We start from the raw sequence: 18,168 nt of genomic DNA, 5'->3' as shown, positions 1-18,168 counted from the left end.
CACACACACACACACACACACACACACACACACACACACACACACACACACCACACATACGCACACACACGCAAGCATACCTACGTAAACTGAAATCACGTTTGCTTGAAACCGAAGCTTAGAACCAATTTCAACAAGTGGGAATCTTTTTCACTCATGTCCGATTAGGATGTCTCGGTGCCCCATTTTACCAACCCGTCCACCCTCCCTCTGTGTGTGTGTGTGTGTGTGTGTGTGTGTGTGTGTGTGTGTGTGTGTGTGTAGCTGTCCACGTCGGTGTATGTGTGTGGGGGTGTGGGTGTGGGTGTGGGGGAGGGGTTAGGGGTAGGTGTGTGTATGTGAGAGAGAGAGTGAGAGAGAGTATGTGTGCACGCGCATATATGTGTGTAAGTGTGCGTGTGTGCGCGCGCAAGCCTAGAGGACATACTTCGCGTCCTCCATGGCTTCAATCATTACTTCGTACGCTGGCTCCGGTTCCGACTGGTTAGCAGTGCTGATGGTATGGCCACAGAGAGAGAGAGAGAGAGAGAGAGAGAGAGAGAGATACACACACATAGGCATACACTCACGCACATAAACACACGCACTTAATCAGGTCACATCACATCACAACACATCACATCACATCGCGTTACTTTGCATCACAAATGCCAGACATTCTCCATCTGTTCTGGCAAATACGTCATAAGCAGGTAATGGGAATTGTCGTCGTACCATTCCATTTTCTGTCCGCTCTCCTCCCTCATCTCTCCTGTTTCTCTGCATCTCTCTTTCTCAGTTTCTCCCCCGCTCTCTCTCTCTCTCTCTCTGACCACCAGATGACTAATTCCTCTTTCCTGCTAAGTAATGTAAAGTATATTCATTGGCAGCGGTCAAACCGCAAAATCTGATCTATTCTTTTTTTTTCTCTTCTTCTTCCACTGTTTACAGCTTTTCCCTTTTGTCTGTCAGTTTGCCTGTCTGTCCGTTTGTTTAACTCTTCCTTCGTCTGTTGTAGGAATTGTTGTTTAATGTCCCGTAACATATACAGGTGATTGTAGACATCAAGTAGGTATGATGCGTCACATTTGATGTCATGTTTTTTTTTATTTAAATATTTCTAAAAAGTAATATACCTACAGCTAAGTGAGTTATTTGATTAGTTGGGAGAGGACAGGACAGATTGAGGGGAAAATCAAAGTTGAATTAAAAAAAAAATAATTAGAAGTACAGTTAAAGTTAACCCATTTTACGGACTTCGTGAAAAGAAATTCGTTAATTTTAGAAGAGAAACAGCATATAATGAATGAATAAAAGTCGAAAACATTAAAATGTCGATGAAGCTCAAGCATATTTCGATGTTTGAGAGCTGGTTATTTGACTGTAAAATCCCACTGATAAATACAAGTGAACACTGGCATTGAAGCCCAATAATATAGAAGAAGAAGAATGTATTGACCTTTTCACAGTAAACTTCACATTTCTGATCAACCATTTGATTTCTTTTTCTAATTAAATCTCTTCCATTTCTGTACGTTTTACCTTTAAATATCAGACTGTCACACATGTGATCATTTTTACCCTTAAATATAAAACTTTCACATTCTGATTTTTTAATGTTGAAATATTCTCCACTCGATGTCCAGTCTTTTTAACGAGTGTCACAAATCATGTCTTTTTACCGGAAAACTATCCTTTCACATGTCTGATCTTTTTACCTTGAAATACCCACATATCACACGAAATAAAGTGTGTTTCATCAACCCTTTTTTATCGACACGACTAGATGTCTAGTGTCCAGCTTTCATCACTAGATTTCAGCTTTGCAACATAATATCGATCTCCGCTTTCATGCCGCCATAATCAGGTGGACCTGTCCATGTTCTTGTTTCTTTTATTGGCGAAAATCTCTTTGTGCTGGATCAGGGAATCCACCTGAACAACCCCTGTCTGCCTGTTTGTCTGTCAGCGTGCCCATCTCATTCGTTTTAATTCTTTTTTTTCTGTCGATTTTTCTTTTCTTGCTTAAATTCCCTTTATTTCTTATTTCTTTCTTTCTTTCCTTACTTCCTTCATCCATTTCTTATTTCATTGCTTCCTTTTTTCTTTAGCTCCCTTCTTCTTCATTGCTTTTTTCTCATTCTTCCTTGACTTCCATTTGTCTTCAACATCATCAGCACACAGTAAAAACAAACAGCGACAATTTGGCAATTTCTAGGCAAGCGGTTAATTTAACCGAGATCCGCCAATTTATCGCCGAGGACAATTCAGCGAGTAACACAAGTACATGCCGTCGAGGCTGGCGAGAAAGGATTTGGGCACTGCACCCAAAACATAGACACAAACGACCCGATATTTGTGTCTGTGTTCCAGACTATTAGCTCAGCCGAGTTGGGGACGCTCAGTGGTTTGAACTTCCCGGAGGGAAGGAGTTGGCAACCTTGGCCATACAGTCCTTTGGCCAGACCCCAAACCATCCTACCACCACTGCGCCCCGGGACGTCCCCCAAGATAGGTCCAGAGGGCTGGCCGGGTCGATGTCTTACCTCTGTGCTCATTATCTCGCTTGGTCAACAACCGCCACGCACATCTGCTCAGTATATCTGTATTATCTATCGACATTTCTGCATGTGTGTGTGTGTGTGTGTGTGTGTGTGTGTGTGTGTGTGTGTATTTCTCTCTCTCTCTATCTCTCCGACTCTTCGTCTCATCTCGTGACACAAATACACCATGTCTTTATACTCAGCTATTGTCTGGCTGAGACACTGTGAAAAAAGTGGCATGTTCAAGCTGACTGCCTAAAAGAAGAAAAAAATTATCTTCTCGAGTCAATGGTTATTTTGTTGCATGAGTGTTTTAGACCGGTCTATAACGCCTTTTAAATTGATTATTATTCATTTCTCTATTCATTGAAAGTGCTGTAACACCCCCTCGCCCCTCACCCCCCACACACCCCATCCCCTGGCCTTCCCACCTCTCTCACACACACAGCCATACTTTTACAATAAAACGTCAGTCAGATACAAAGCACGCAAGAACAGACAGACAGACAGACAGACAGACACACACACACACACACACACACACACACACACACACACCTCCCTCCCACACACACCCTTTCCTCACCTGTTCTTTAAAGGCAGCCTCCAACAGGTGCAGTCTGTGGGTGAGGTCTGACAGCACGTACTGCCAGGGACAGCTCTCCCCCGTGCACCTCATCCCCCCGGGACCCGCTCTCCCCTTGTCCCCGCCGACCCCCAGGCCCCCTCCCTCCATCTCCCGCGTCCGCGAGCACGTGGTGGCGGCCAGTGTGACGTCAGAGCGGGACGTCAGCAGGGACCAGGTGACGCTGAGGAGCAGGACGCTGCTGACGCCAACTGCCACCCTGAAATATAAAAAAGAAAGATAAATGAAATTTTATAAAGACTATCCAGGACTCATCCCCTTGATTAACGCAACCTTCGTTGAACCAAGACCCAAGCCCTGGACAAACTGACCGTAAGGGGGTTTGCCAACACGTTTAACTCAACTGTCAAGCTATGTATCTTTATATAAAACATAATGTATGTTCTTATAATGTATGTTATAATGTATATTCAGCTATAGATAGAAAGACAAACAGACAGACAGACTGATATATAGATAGATAGACATATATGTACATATAGATGGAAAGTCAAACAGATTTATAGAGAGGTAGACAGTAGGTAGGTGGATAGATTGGTAGACATATCGATATATAAACAAATAGATGAATAAATAAACAAACAAAATAATTCTTCTTTATGTGCTTTCGTGTGCAGCAACTCCAACGTTTACTTGTATGTACGCATGGGATTTTAGTGCTACAAAATCCACTGATGTGTGTGAACTGATTTTCAATACATTAACCAACCTATTTTTCTTGTTTAACCGTTTTTACCCCGCCACTTAGGCAGTCATTCTTAATTTTTCGGGCGTTGTGTGCTGAGTATGTCGGTGTTTACATAATACAATACAAGTAAACAATGCAAACTGATTTATTGTCTTATTCCATCAGGGGCTGCTTCCGAGATTCGAATCCAGGACCCTCACATTGAAAGGTAAATGCTCTGACCGCCCAGCCATTGCGCTCGTCAAATACAAAAAAAAGGAGAAAGTTTTTTTTCACTCTTCTGCATGTCCACTAATCTCATCTTCAGGACAGAAGAATCAGATGCTGGGGATGATGCCATCCGCTGCTGTTGGGACTTTGTGATGGGTTAATTATCCCCAAATAGCTCTCCCGTCTCTCACGTCTCGCTCTGTCCCTCACGGTGTGCCTCTTTCTCTCTGTTTCTGTCTGTCTGTATCTTTGGCTATGGCTTGAGTGTGAAAAAACTATCCCGCTTCTCTCCGACTCAGTCTACCTCCCTCTGTGTGTGTGTGTGTGTGTGTGTGTGTGTGTGTGTGTGTGTGCATTCCCCACCCCACTCTCTCTCTCTTGCTCGATGTGCCCTAAAATAAACACTGCCAAGAAGTGACTGGAAGGGAGGTGGAATTGAGGCGGGATGAGGGTGTGTGAGATGGGAGCAAGAGGACTAAGCGATAATGAACCTTAATTATTGACAGTTGATTAGCTGGTGACCTTTTGGGACCAACATCCAATTCGGAACCCGGCGTTGGACTCTGATCCAGAGTTCACCAGTGGTCAGTGCTCGAGGCCTAGTTTCGGCACGGTGTTGTGTCTTTAGAAAAAGCACTTTACGCCATTTTTCCTCATTCCATCCGGGTGTGTATCGGTAACCTGACTTCGGTTCTTCTTCTTTTTCTTCCTTTTCTTCTGCTTCCTTCTGTCCATCAGATCTATGAAGAGCCATTGGGGGTTAGGTTCTGTCAGTTATGTCAAAGCCTGGGTCTCTGCAAAAGGTTTTCCTGTCCATTCTGAAATGTTGTCGGTCCATGTTCTTTTTTTCTGTCTTCTCCTCCACCTCCCTCCTCAACAATTCCTTGGGGTACTGTTTTAGGAAGGTTACTGGATCTTGTTATGTGCACAGACCGGCAGATCTTCGTGAGGTCAAATGTTTTACTTGATGCTTTGGCGCTTCATTGGTGATGTGATCATTGTATTTGATGTTTAGTATCTTGCGATAACACTCCACTTTCATGGCTTGAATTCTTCTTTCTAAATCCACCGTGAGGATCCATGTCTCGCACACATGCAGGAAGATGGAATATACCAATGCACGCATAATTATGATATTGTGTTTTATGGAGATGTTGCTGTCCTTCTATATAGGTTTCAGTCTGGACAGTGTTGACGTTGTCTTTGCTTCCCTTGAGGGGATTTCTGGTTTGGATCCTTCATTGCTGATCATGGATCTCAGCTTGGTGAACTGTTAAACAGTTCCTAGCTCCTGACCCTGGAAGTCGTATCAGCAGTAATGGTGGTGTTGTGGTTGACCATTCCATGCATGTTTCTGTGTGTGTGTGTGTGTGTGTGTGTGTGTGTGTGTGCGGTGTGTGTGTGTGTGTGTGTGTGTGTGCGGTGTGTGTGTGTGTGTGTGTGTGTGTGTGTGTGTGTGTGTGTGTGTGTGTGTGTGTGTGTGTGTGCGGTGTGTGTGTGTGTGTGTGTGTGCGGTGTGTGTGTGTGTGTGTGTGTGTGTGTGTGTGCGCGCGGTGTGTGTGTGTGTGTGTGTGTGTGTGTGTGTGTGTGTGTGTGTGTGTGTGTGCGGTGTGTGTGTGTGTGTGTGTGTGTGTGTGTGTGTGTGGTCTTGCGTGCTTTGTGTCTGACTGACGTTTCATTGTAAAGCGCTTTGTCAGATTTGAAAGTGCTATATCATTGTACTGCTATTAATTTAAATTAAAGAGATTGGGGAGGTGACATCCACTCGATAAGAACAGACAACTGAGAAAAAGAAAAAAAGAAAAAAGAAAGAAAGAAAGATGGGAAAGTCATTTCAAGAACTGAGTGCTGTTTATCATTTTCACGAATCTTCACGCTTCTGAACAAATGTGTCTTCGTGTCTTCATGTCTGGTCACGATTGGAAAAAAAAAAAGAAAGAAAGAAAAAATCGATCATTGCTTGTTTTGATCACGATCTAAAACAATCATTCACTGCACAACGCACCTCCGTGTCAGCCTTTCTATAACTCATCGACGGGCTGACAAGGAATATAATGTGATTATCTTTGATTATCTGATTAAAGTGCGTTTTTTGTACGTTTACAAACTGAAGTGGCATGGGCATATCACATGATCAGCAGGCTTGTCAAGCCAATTCTGCAAAGCACAGCACTGAAGGAAGGAGGTGAGTTAGAAGTGCATATCTCTAATCGCGCTGACTTTTCCCCCCCGATCATGGTGACCAGCGCACAACATTTGATATATTGGCTTGCAATGGCTGTCAGCTCAGTTCAAGAAACAACAACAACAACAAACGAACAAAAACAAAACAGAGAAAGAAAGGAGAAAGAAATCAGCACTAAGCAATATCATTACTGACAACAGAAAACAACAAGCAAGCAAAAACAATATGAAGAAGAAGAAGAAGATTGATCGATCGAATCTTTAATGGGCAAAGAATTAGGTGCAGTAAAGGCCTTTTTACAATTCTGCCCATTTAACGACACAAAACATAAAAATAAAGAACGACACAAAACATAGAAATAAAGAAATAAAATTAAACAAAATGAAATAATAAGAACGACGAATAAGAATAGTAACTGGAATAGTCTATTAAAAGTAACAAACCAATGAAAAGAACAATTGGTACATTATCATGTAAGTTGAAGAGGAAGAATGAAAATTAAAAAATAATAATAATGATGCAATAGCAACGTAAGTAATTAATAATAACAGAGCAACGACTGAGATCAGCAATAACAACAATCATGACAGCGTCAAAGTAAACAATAACAAGACGGAGAAGAACACCATTACACAGCCTTCTCAATCACTGTAGGAACATAGTAACCCTTTTTTCTATTTCTGCACGGTTTTTTGTTGTTGTTTTTTCTTCACCCTTTGACAACTGGACGTGGGTGAAATTAGACCACCGTGTCATTGATCTGAATTGCAAGAACCGCTTTTCGTATTGTGTAATTGATTTTTAATGAATTAAAGCAATGCAATCCAAAGAGGAAGGAGTATAACGAAGAATGGTGACTGTCGTCCTGGCCTGCACCCCCCAGTCTTATCTCAGGAAACGGTCAGCCCTTCAGTGACCACCACACTGGTCAACACCAGTCAGTGGGGTTAATGTCCATGCGTTTTCAGACATTCACAACACAGTGGGACCTTGCTGACAGATGTTTCAAGTTCGTGACACGATACCTACTCGATAAAAACCTGTAGCAGATACTGAACAGTATCCACATGCATGTAGTAAACCCTAAACCTTAAACTGATATACGTTCTGCGTATACATATACATAAACGCGCGCGCACACACACACACACACACACACACACACACACACACACACACGAGCGCGCGTGTGCGCACACACGCGTACAAACCCAAAACCAATAATAATGATTATGTTCTGCGCAACACACACACACACACACGCACACACACACACACACACGCTGTGTGTGTGTGTGTGTGTGTGTGTGTGTGTGTGCTGAAAATGGCGAGCGCGCGCGCGCGCTCGCGCGCGCGTGTGCGTGTATATGCAGTAAATGGTGTACGTGTGTGTGCGTGCGTGCGTGCGTGTGTGTGTGTGTGTGGAGAAAATGGTGTGTGTGCGTGTGTGTGTGTGCAGAAAATGGTGTGTGCGCGTGTGTTCGTTCTTTAGTTTAACGTCTTTTCACTGTAAGTGATATTAGAAGTGTGCGTGTGTGTGTGTGTGTGTGTGTGTGTGTGTGTGTGTGTGCACTATTCATGTCTTTTTCTCAAATGAACAAAATCTGAATTTGTCGCACAGTTCTCATAACTGAACGGGTTATTTTTAGACTTATTTTCATTCGCACGAGTTGATCCAAGACTTGTTGGCTGGAAAATAAAGACAATGTTGATATTATTTTGCTGTTAGGCACATTAATCTAACTAATCGTTCATTTTGATGTAATTTTCAATCAAACTGTTTCACAAAAAATTCAGTTGGCAAAGTAAGATCTTGCTTTTACTTTCATTGTCATTTCCACATATCACAAGAAATAGGACCAACAGTCAGAAATGTTGACATTTCACATCAAAGTGAGTCATTTCACAACCCACATTTTTTTTAATCATTTTTTTTTAAATACGTTTTTTTTTTACAGACATTCTCCATTATCGCCTTTACCACCTGACAAGTAATATACCAAAGTAAACTACATTTTCAATTTCGTCGAATAAAAAAACAAACTCAGCTCAGTGCGAAATTGACAGATGTGGTAAACTCTTAATTCAAAACGAGAAATCGGATGTCAGTTTTCGTTAACACACTTGTCAGCATTTGGCTGGTGTTTGCGTCGTCTGTTTGTCTCTGGATCTGTCTCTCTGTTCTGTCGGCCTCCTCTCTCTGTCTGTCTGTCTGTCTGTCTGTCTCTCTGTTCTGTCTGTCAGTCTGTCTGTCCCCCTTTCTCTCTCTGAAACCCTCTAAGTGTTTCTCTCTATGTCTCTGTATCTGTGTGTGACTCAGCCCAACCCCCTCCCCCTCCTCTCTCTTTGTCTCTGTCAGTGTGTGCCCCTCTCTCTACTCAACCCCTACGCTCACACACTCTTTCTCCTCTTCACAACCACCACCTCCCCCACCATCACCCTCTCCTGCCTTCGTCTCTCTCTGTACCCATCCCTTACTGCCCCCGTCCAGCTCAACCCCCTCTCTCTCTTTACACGTGTCTTTCTCTACTCCCCCACTCTTTCTGTGTCTTTCTATGTGTGTCTTTCTCTACTCCCCCCTCTTTCTGTGTCTTTCTATGTGTGTCTTTCTCTACTCCCCCACTCTTTCTGTGTCTTTCTATGTGTGTCTTTCTCTACTCCCCCCCTCTTTCTGTGTCTTTCTATGTGTGTCTTTCTCTACTCCCCCATCTTTCTGTGTCTTTCTCTACCCCCCCCCCCCCCACTCTCTCTCTCTGTCTTTCTATGTGTCTTTCTCTACTTCCCCCCTCTTTCTGTGTCTTTCTATGTGCCTTTCTCTACTCCCCCCTCTTTCTGTCTTTCTATATGTGTCTTTCTCTACTCCCCCCCTCTTTCTGTGTCTTTCTATGTGCCTTTCTCTACTCCCCCCTCTTTCTGTGCCTTTCTATGTGTCTTTCTCTACTCCCCCCCTCTTTCTGTGTCTTTCTATGTGTCTTTCTCTACTCCTCCACTCTTTCTGTCTTTCTATATGTGTCTTTCTCTACTCCCCCACTCTTTCTGTGTCTTTCTATGTGTGTCTTTCTCTACTTCCTCACTCTTTCTGTGTCTTTCTATATGTGTCTTTCTCTACTTCCTCACTCGTTCTGTGTCTTTCTATATGTGTCTTTCTCTACTCCTCCACTCTCTCTGTGTCTTTCTATATGTGTCTTTCTCTACTTCCTCACTCGTTCTGTGTCTTTCTATATGTGTCTTTCTCTACTTCCTCACTCTTTCTGTGTCTTTCTATATGTGTCTTTCTCTACTCCTCCACTCTCTCTGTGTCTTTCTATATGTGTCTTTCTCTACTTCCTCACTCTTTCTGTGTCTTTCTATATGTGTCTTTCTCTACTCCTCCACTCTCTCTGTGTCTTTCTATATGTGTCTTTCTCTACTTCCTCACTCTTTCTGTGTCTTTCTATATGTGTCTTTCTCTACTCCTCCACTCTCTCTGTGTCTTTCTGTGTGTCTTTCTCTACTCCTCCACTCTCTCTGTGTCTTTCTGTGTGTCTTTCTCTACTCCCCCCCTCTTTCTGTGTCTTTCTCTACTCCACCACTCTCTCTGTGTCTTTCTCTACACCCCCTCACCCCTACTCTCTCTGTGTCTTTCTGTGTGTCTTTCTCTACTCCCCCCTCTTTCTGTGTCTTTCTCTACTCCACCACTCTCTCTGTGTCTTTCTCTACTCCACCACTCTCTCTGTGTCTTTCTCTACACCCCCTCACCACCCTCTTTCTGTGTCTTTCTATGTGTGTCTTTCTCTACTCCCCCATCTTTCTGTGTCTTTCTCTACACCCCTCCCCCCCACTCTTTCTGTGTCTTTCTATGTGTGTCTTTCTCTACTCCCCCATCTTTCTGTGTCTTTCTCTACCCCCCCCCCCACTCTCTCTCTCTGTCTTTCTCTACTCCCCCCCCTCTCTGTGTCTTTCTATATGTGCCTTTCTCTACTCCTCCCTCTTTCTGTGTCTTTCTATGTGTGTCTTTCTCTACTCCCCCCCTCTTTCTGTCTTTCTATATGTGTCTTTCTCTACTCCCCCCCTCTTTCTGTGTCTTTCTATGTGTGTCTTTCTCTACTCCCCCCCTCTCTTTCTGTGTCTTTCTATGTGTGTCTTTCTCTACTCACCCCTCTTTCTGTGTCTTTCTCTATTCCCCCCCACTCTCTCTGTGTCTTTCCATGTATGTCTTTCTCTATTCCCCCCCCTCTTTCCGTGTCTTTCTATATGTGTCTTTCTCTCCTCCCCCACTCTCTGTGTCTTTCTATATGTGTCTTTCTCTACTCCCCCCTCTTTCTGTCTTTCTATATGTGTCTTTCCCTACTCCCTCCCCCTCTTTTTGTCTTTCTATATGTGTCTTTCTCTACTCCCCACTCTTCCTGTGTCTGTCCATATTTGTCTTTCTCTACTCCCCCACTCTCTCTGTGTCTTTCTATATGTGTCTTTCTCTACTCCCCCACTCTTTCTGTGTCTTTCTATGTGTGTCTTTCTCTACTTCCTCACTCTTTCTGTGTCTTTCTATATGTGTCTTTCTCTACTCCTCCACTCTCTCTGTGTCTTTCTATGTGTGTCTTTCTCTGCTCCCTCACTCTTTCTGTGTCTTTCTATGTGTGTCTTTCTCTACTCCACCACTCTCTCTGTGTCTTTCTATGTGTCTTTCTCTACTCCCCCCTCTTTCTGTGTCTTTCTCTACTCCACCACTCTCTCTGTGTCTTTCTCTACACCCCCTTCCCCCCACGCTTTCTGTGTCTTTTATGTGTGTCTTTCTCTACTCCCCCCCCCCCTCTTTCTGTGTCTTTCTATGTGTGTCTTTCTCTACTCCCCCATCTTTCTGTGTCTTTCTCTACACCCCCTCACCCCCACTCTTTCTGTGTCTTTTATGTGTGTCTTTCTCTACTCCCCCCCCCCTCTTTCTGTGTCTTTCTATGTGTGTCTTTCTCTACTCCCCCATCTTTCTGTGTCTTTCTATATGTGTCTTTCTCTACTCCCCCCCCCTCTTTCTGTGTCTTTCTATGTGTGTCTTTCTCTACTCCCCCATCTTTCTGTGTCTTTCTCTACACCCCCTCCCCCCACTCTTTCTGTGTCTTTTATGTTTGTCTTTCTCTACTCCCCCCCCCCATCTTTCTGTGTCTTTCTCTACTCCCCCCCCTCTTTCTGTGTCTTTCTATGTGTGTCCTTCTCTACTCCCCCATCTTTCTGTGTCTTTCTCTAACCCCCCCCCTCCCCCCCACTCTCTCTCTCTGTCTTTCTCTACTCCCCCCCTCTCTGCGTCTTTCTATATGTGTCTTTCTCTACTCCTCCCTCTCTCTCTGTGTCTTTCTATATGTGTCTTTCTCTACTCCCCCACTCTCCCTGTGTCTTTCTATGTGTCTTTCTCTACTCCTCCACTCTCTCTGTGTCTCTCTATGTGTCTTTCTCTACTCCTCCACTCTCTCTGTGTCTTTGTATGTGTCTTTCTCTACTCCCCACTCTTCCTGTGTCTTTCTCTTCTTCCCCCTCTCTTTCTGTGTCTTTCTATGTGTGTCTTTCTCTACTCCCCCACTCTCTCTCTGTGTCTTTCTATGTGTCGTTCTCTACTCCCCCCTCTTTCTGTGTCTTTCTATGTGTGTCTTTCTCTACTCCCCCCTCTTTCTGTGTCTTTCTATGTGTCTTTCTCTACTCCTCCACTCTTTCTGTGTCTTTCTATGTGTGTCTTTCTCTACTCCTCCACTCTTTCTGTGTCTTTCTATGTGTGTCTTTCTCTACTCCTCCACTCTCTCTGTGTCTTTCTATATGTGTCTTTCTCTGCTCCCTCACTCTTTCTGTGTCTTTCTATGTGTGTCTTTCTCTACTCCCCCCTCTTTCTGTGTCTTTCTCTACTCCACCACTCTCTCTGTGTCTTTCTATGTGTCTTTCTCTACTCCACCACTCTCTCTGTGTCTTTCTCTACACCCCCCCCCCCCACTCTTTCTGTGTCTTTCTATATGTGTCTTTCTCTACTCCCCCACTCTTTCTGTGTCTTTCTATGTGTGTCTTTCTCTACTCCCCCCTCTTTCTGTGTCTTTCTATGTGTGTCTTTCTCTACTCCCCCACTCTCTCTGTGTCTTTCTATTTGAGTCTTTCTCTACTCCCCCCCCCTTTCTGTGTCTTTCTCTAACCCCCCCCCTCTCTCTGTGTGTTTCCATGTGTCTTTCTCTACCCCCCCCCCCTCTTTTTGTGTCTTTCTATGTGTCTTTCTCTACTCCCCCCTCTTTCTGTGTCTTTCTATATGTGTCTTTCTCTACTCCCTCCCCCTCTTTCTGTCTTTCTATATGTGTCGTTCTCTACTCCCCACTCTTCCTGTGTCTTTCTCTTCTCCCCCCTCTCTTTCTGTGTCTTTCTATGTGTGTCTTTCTCCACTCCCCCACTCTCTCTGTGTCTTTCCATATATGTCTTTCTCTACTCCCCACTCTTTCTGTGTCTTTATATGTGTCTTTCTCTACTCCTCCACTCTCTCTGTGTCTTTCTATGTGTGTCTTTCTCTACTCCTCCACTCTCTCTGTGTCTTTCTATGTGTGTCTTTCTCTACTCCCCCCACTCTCTCTGTGTCTTTCTATGTGTGTCTTTCTCTACTCCCCCACTCTCTCTGTGTCTTTCTCTATTTCCTCACTCTTTCTGTGTCTTTCTATGTGTGTCTTTCTCTACTCCCCCACTCTTTCTGTGTCTTTCTATGTGTGTCTTTCTCTACTCCCCCACTCTTTCTGTGTCTTTCTATGTGTGTCTTTCTCTACTCCCCCACTCTTTCTGTGTCTTTCTATGTGTGTCTTTCTCTACTCCCCCACTCTTTCTGTGTCTTTCTATATGTGTCTTTCTCTACTCCTCCACTCTCTCTGTGTCTTTCTATATGTGTCTTTCTCTACTCCCCACTCTTCCTGTGTCTTTCTATATGTGTCTTTCTCTACTCCCCCACTCTCTCTGTGTCTTTCTCTATTTCCTCACTCTTTCTGTGTCTTTCTGTGTGTGTCTTTCTCTTCTCCCCCTCTCTTTCTGTGTCTTTCTATGTGTGTCTTTCTCTACTCCCCCACTCTTTCTGTGTCTTTCTATGTGTGTCTTTCTCTACTCCCTCCACTCTTTCTGTGTCTTTCCATATATGTGTCTTTCTCTACTCCCCCACTCTCTCTGTGTCTTTCCATATATGTCTTTCTCTACTCCCCCACTCTTTCTGTGTCTTTCTATATGTGTCTTTCTCTCCTCCCCCACTCTCTCTGTGTCTTTCTATTTGAGTCTTTCTTTATTCCCCCCTCTCTTTGTGTCTTTCTATGTGTGTCTTTCTCTACCCCCCCCCCCCCTCTTTCTGTGTCTTTCTATGTGTGTCTTTCTCTACTCCCCCCCCTCTTTCTGTGTCTTTCTATGTGTGTCTTTCTCTACTCCCCCCCTCTTTCTGTGTCTTTCTATGTGTGTCTTTCTCTACTCCCCCACTCTCTCTGTGTCTTTCTATGTGTGTCTTTCTCTACTCCCCCCCACCACACCCCTAGTTTCTCTTCTCCCCACTCACAACCTACCCCAGCCACTGCCCCTCCCCCTCCCCCCCACTCTCTCTCTCTCTTTGTCGCCACAAGAATCAATAGTGGTCGTACATACATCTACTAAATTGCTTCGTCAGCGCTGGCTCTGCTCTCGTTCTTACCCTCGTCTGCCTAATCATCCTCACACACACACAGCCTCACCCTTATTCTGCGTGTGTGTGTGTGGGGGGGGGGGGGGGGGTAGAAGAGAGAGTGTGGTTGTCAGTGTGTGTGTGTGTGTGTGTGTGTGTGTGCAGGCCTGCTGATATGTGTGTGTATATTTTGACATGTGAATGCGTGGGGGATGTGTGGGGCTATGTGTATGAGTGTGTGTCCGTGCGAATGAGGGGAGGGGGAGGGTGGGTGTATGTGTGTGTGTGTGTGTGAGTGTGTGTGGGTATGCAAGCCTTTGCGTGTTCATTGTCACATGAGACAAACAGCATAACATAACAAAACAACAATCGGAAAGGGGAAACAACAAGTGGATGATCAATGGCTGCACTTTGGGCTGCAGTTGCCAATTCTCTCTCTCTCTCCCGCCCCCCCCCCCCCCTACTCTCCCCATCTCCCCATATCTATTATCATTCTAAAGTTGCTCACTTCTCTGCCCTACTCAAATATCCGGACCTAGCTCATGAATAGTGCTGTTGATGTTCTTATCAGTATTAAAAAGTCCGTGATACCGTGTCTATATTATTGTCTTCACCCATGTTGTGTTTATTGATATGGATACTTATGTAGCGCCTATCTTCGGCCGAAGACCAAGCTCTGAGCGGTTTACAAACACAGTGGCATTTGCACTACAGGCTGCCTACCTGGGTAGAGCCGACTGACGGCTGCCATTGGGCGCTCACCATTCGTTTCCTGTGTCGTTCAATCAGATTTTAGGAACGCACACATACACATACACGCTCAGACAGACATTTAACATTCTTACTTGTATTTCTTTTTTGTTTATTTACCACGCCAAATACTCCGTTTTCGGGGGTGTGCATGCTGGGTATGTTTTTGTTTCCATAACCCACAGTACGCTGACATGGATAATAGGATCTTTAACGTGAGTATTTGATCTTCTGCTTACGCATACACATGAAGGGGGTTAGGGCACAGGCAGGTCTCCGCCCTTTTCCCACCAGGCGCCGTCACCGAGATTCGAACCCGGAACCCTCAGATTGAAAGTCCAACGCTTTAACCACTCGGCTTTTGCCCTCCCTATCCCACCCCCCTCTCTCTGCTGCCACAAGAATGGAAAGTGGTCGTACATACATCTATCATTTCGCATTGATCATTTCGCTTCAAAGCCCCCTTGGCTGGAGCAGTATTCGGGGATTTCAGTATTGGTAACATCCCCGCTTTCTGAAAATTCTCTGCGAAATTTCCTCTTGTCTACTGATCTTTTTGTCTCTCTTTTTCTCTCTCTCTCTCTTTTCTTCTTCCTTCACTATTTTCTGTTTTTGTCTGGCTTGCCAGTCCATTCCCCTTTCTTTCTTTTTTTTTCCCAGCAAGCCTTGATACTTTGATATTTTTCAATATTACATGACATAGTATCTTTATGCTGGCAGTTGTGCTCTGACGATTGTAAACACTCGGATAGGCGCTAATGTCCATTCTGCTCTGTTATTTGCCTTTATGGCCTGTTTTATCTATTTTTGTGCGGCTTTGAAGGTGATTTTTTTGTCGTTGTTGTTTTCGTCCTTTTTACAGTTGTTTGTAATCTGGGGGTCATACATTAAGCGGAAGGGCTGACGTCCTAAGCACAGATTATAACCTTGCCTTGAAGAACTTCTATTGGTTAAGATCAGATGTCATGAACGTGTGTTGCAGGTTTTTGTGTGACAGTTTTGTGTTTAATGCGGTTTGAAAAATTATTTGGTTTGGCATCCCTGATATGGCCCCTCGTGGACGGCTTGACTAAAAGCAACAATGTATCTCTCACTCTTTCGTTTGGTGTGCTGCTTGTTCAGCAGTTTCACCAATAAACAAGGTCCCGCCACACCGATCTTAGTGGAAAAATATCTATCTATCTATCTATCTATTATCTATCTATCTATCTATCTATCTATCTATCTATCTATATATATATATATATATATATATATATATATATATATATATACCAGCCGACGAGAGTCTCATTGCATTAGCGGATCGGCAATGTCGTGCTTGAAGGTGAAGTGATGAGTCCTTCACTTCACCCTCCCCTCCACCACCACCACCTCTTCCCACCTACCACCTACCGTCTGTCTGTGTTTGGAGGCCTTTAGCTTCATGTCTGTCCCCCACCCCCACTCCCCAGGGGTTCCTCCATTACCAACGTCTGAGTTGTTGTTGAGAAACTGTGACCCAGTTGTGAATGTCTGCGGAGAACCAAAGCCCCAAACACCCAAGACGTTCGACATGAATTTATTCGATACATAACTGAAACCTTTCTTATGATCAGCCTCTCGCACATGTCAGACTGTTGACCAATAACTGTTGCAAGGTTTATTCCCCCTGACAAGGGGTGGTCCCCCTTCTTCTCTCCCACTGTCTCTCGACGTTTTATTGTGGCCTAACAATGTCTTCCGGACCGAACTATCACGCTCTTCGAATATGTAAGACAACCCAAGATAACAAAAATGTGTTTTTCTGCGAAATTATGAACGAAAACTCTTATGGGTTGATCCAGGGTAATGGCCTGCTGGAAGAACAAAAAATGTCTTGTTGCATTGCATATTTTTGAGACGTCTATTTGGTTAGGGCAGCTCGAATTTCACTCAGAGATCAGTTGTACATTACAATAAAATACAAACTAAAAGCCAGACAATACAACATAAATCAACGCAATACAACACAGTACAACATAAAACAACACAATAATACGACAATAACACAATAATACAACACAATAATACACCCCCACACAACACAATACCTAAAAGAAAGTGACACAATACACCCCCACACAACACAGTACCTAAAAGAAAGTGACACAATACACCCCCACACAACACAGTACCTAAAAGAAAGTGACACAATACACCCCACACAACACAGTACCTAAAAGAAAGTGACACAATACACCCCCACACAACACAGTACCTAAAAGAAAGTGGCACAATACACCCCCACACAACACAATACCTAAAAGAAAGTGACACAATACACCCCACACAACACAGTACCTGAAAGAAAGTGACACAATACACCCCCACACAACACAGTACCTAAAAGAAAGTGACACAATACACCCCCACACAACACAGTACCTAAAAGAAAGTGACACAATACAACGCAATGCGGGGCTGGTTGGCCCCAACAGTAAAGAAGGAGGAGAAAAAATGGAAGGAGAGAAATAATTAAATGAATAAATAGAGAGACAGACAAGACAGACATATAGACAGACAGAGAGGAAGAGGCAGACAGAGAGGCAATATCCACAATGTTTCCCTTCAAGACGGAAAGAGCAGGTGTTCACAAGGCGTGGACGTTCACTCCGTTAGTCACACAGAGGAGTGGAAGGAAGAAATGTGGATATTGTCGACAGAGATAGATGGATATATATTTGAGACAGACATCCACAGAGACAGACCGGCAGTGAGACGGTGATGAACAACACAGACTCTTACACCTTACAGACACGGCTACTTAAATAAAGTCAGCATCACTCACCCAACGAGCTTTGAAAAGTGACGTGTGGCCAAAGCCTTGACGTTTTCCAGGCTGATCGACTGCAGCTCAGAGGCCATGATGACGTCACAGTGGTGTGTGACGGTGGTGCCTAGATCTGCTCACCCCGTCTGTGACGTCACAGAGACAGAGAACAACATGATGAAGGGGTGGTGACAATGAAAAACATGATGAAGGGGTGGTGATAATGAAAAACATGATGAAGGGGTGGTGACAATGAAAAACATGATGAAGGGGTGGTGACAATGAAAAACATGATGAAGGGGTGGTGACAATGAAAAACATGATGAGTGACAATGAAAAACATGATGAAGGGGTGGTGACAATGAAAAACATGATGAGTGATAATGAAAAACATGATGAAGGGGTGGTGACAATGAAAAACATGATGAAGGGGTGGTGACAATGAAAAACATGATGAAGGGGTGGTGACAATGAAAAACATGATGAAGGGGTGGTGACAATGAAAAACATGATGAAGGGGTGGTGACAATGAAAAACATGATGAGTGACAATGAAAAACATGATGAAGGGGTGGTGATAATGAAAAACATGATGAAGGGGTGGTGATAATGAAAAACATGATGAAGGGGTGGTGATAATGAAAAACATGATGAAGGGGTGGTGATAATGAAAAACATGATGAAGGGGTGGTGACAATGAAAAACATGATGAGTGATAATGAAAAACATGATGAAGGGGTGGTGATAATGAAAAAC

At 43.9% G+C, this 18,168-nt stretch overlaps 1 protein-coding gene across 2 annotated transcripts in view; it reads right to left on the bottom strand.

Moving 5' to 3' along the window:
* The window catches only part of LOC143298242 (uncharacterized), a 57,509-nt gene that overhangs the window by 17,608 nt on the left and 21,733 nt on the right, over positions 1–18,168 (bottom strand). For both annotated transcript variants that reach the window (XM_076611057.1, XM_076611058.1), the window contains exons 2-3: positions 17,432–17,559; positions 3,109–3,367 (exon numbers count right to left, since the gene is read on the bottom strand). In XM_076611057.1, the coding sequence (XP_076467172.1) occupies positions 3,109–3,367; positions 17,432–17,508 (336 nt within the window). In that variant the 5' untranslated portion in view covers positions 17,509–17,559. The remainder of the gene's footprint in view (positions 1–3,108; positions 3,368–17,431; positions 17,560–18,168) is intronic.

The sequence above is a fragment of the Babylonia areolata genome, chromosome 23 (assembly GCF_041734735.1).
Source record: "Babylonia areolata isolate BAREFJ2019XMU chromosome 23, ASM4173473v1, whole genome shotgun sequence".
Lineage (NCBI taxonomy): Eukaryota > Metazoa > Mollusca > Gastropoda > Neogastropoda > Buccinidae > Babylonia > Babylonia areolata.
This window is presented reverse-complemented; position numbering and strand designations above follow the sequence as displayed.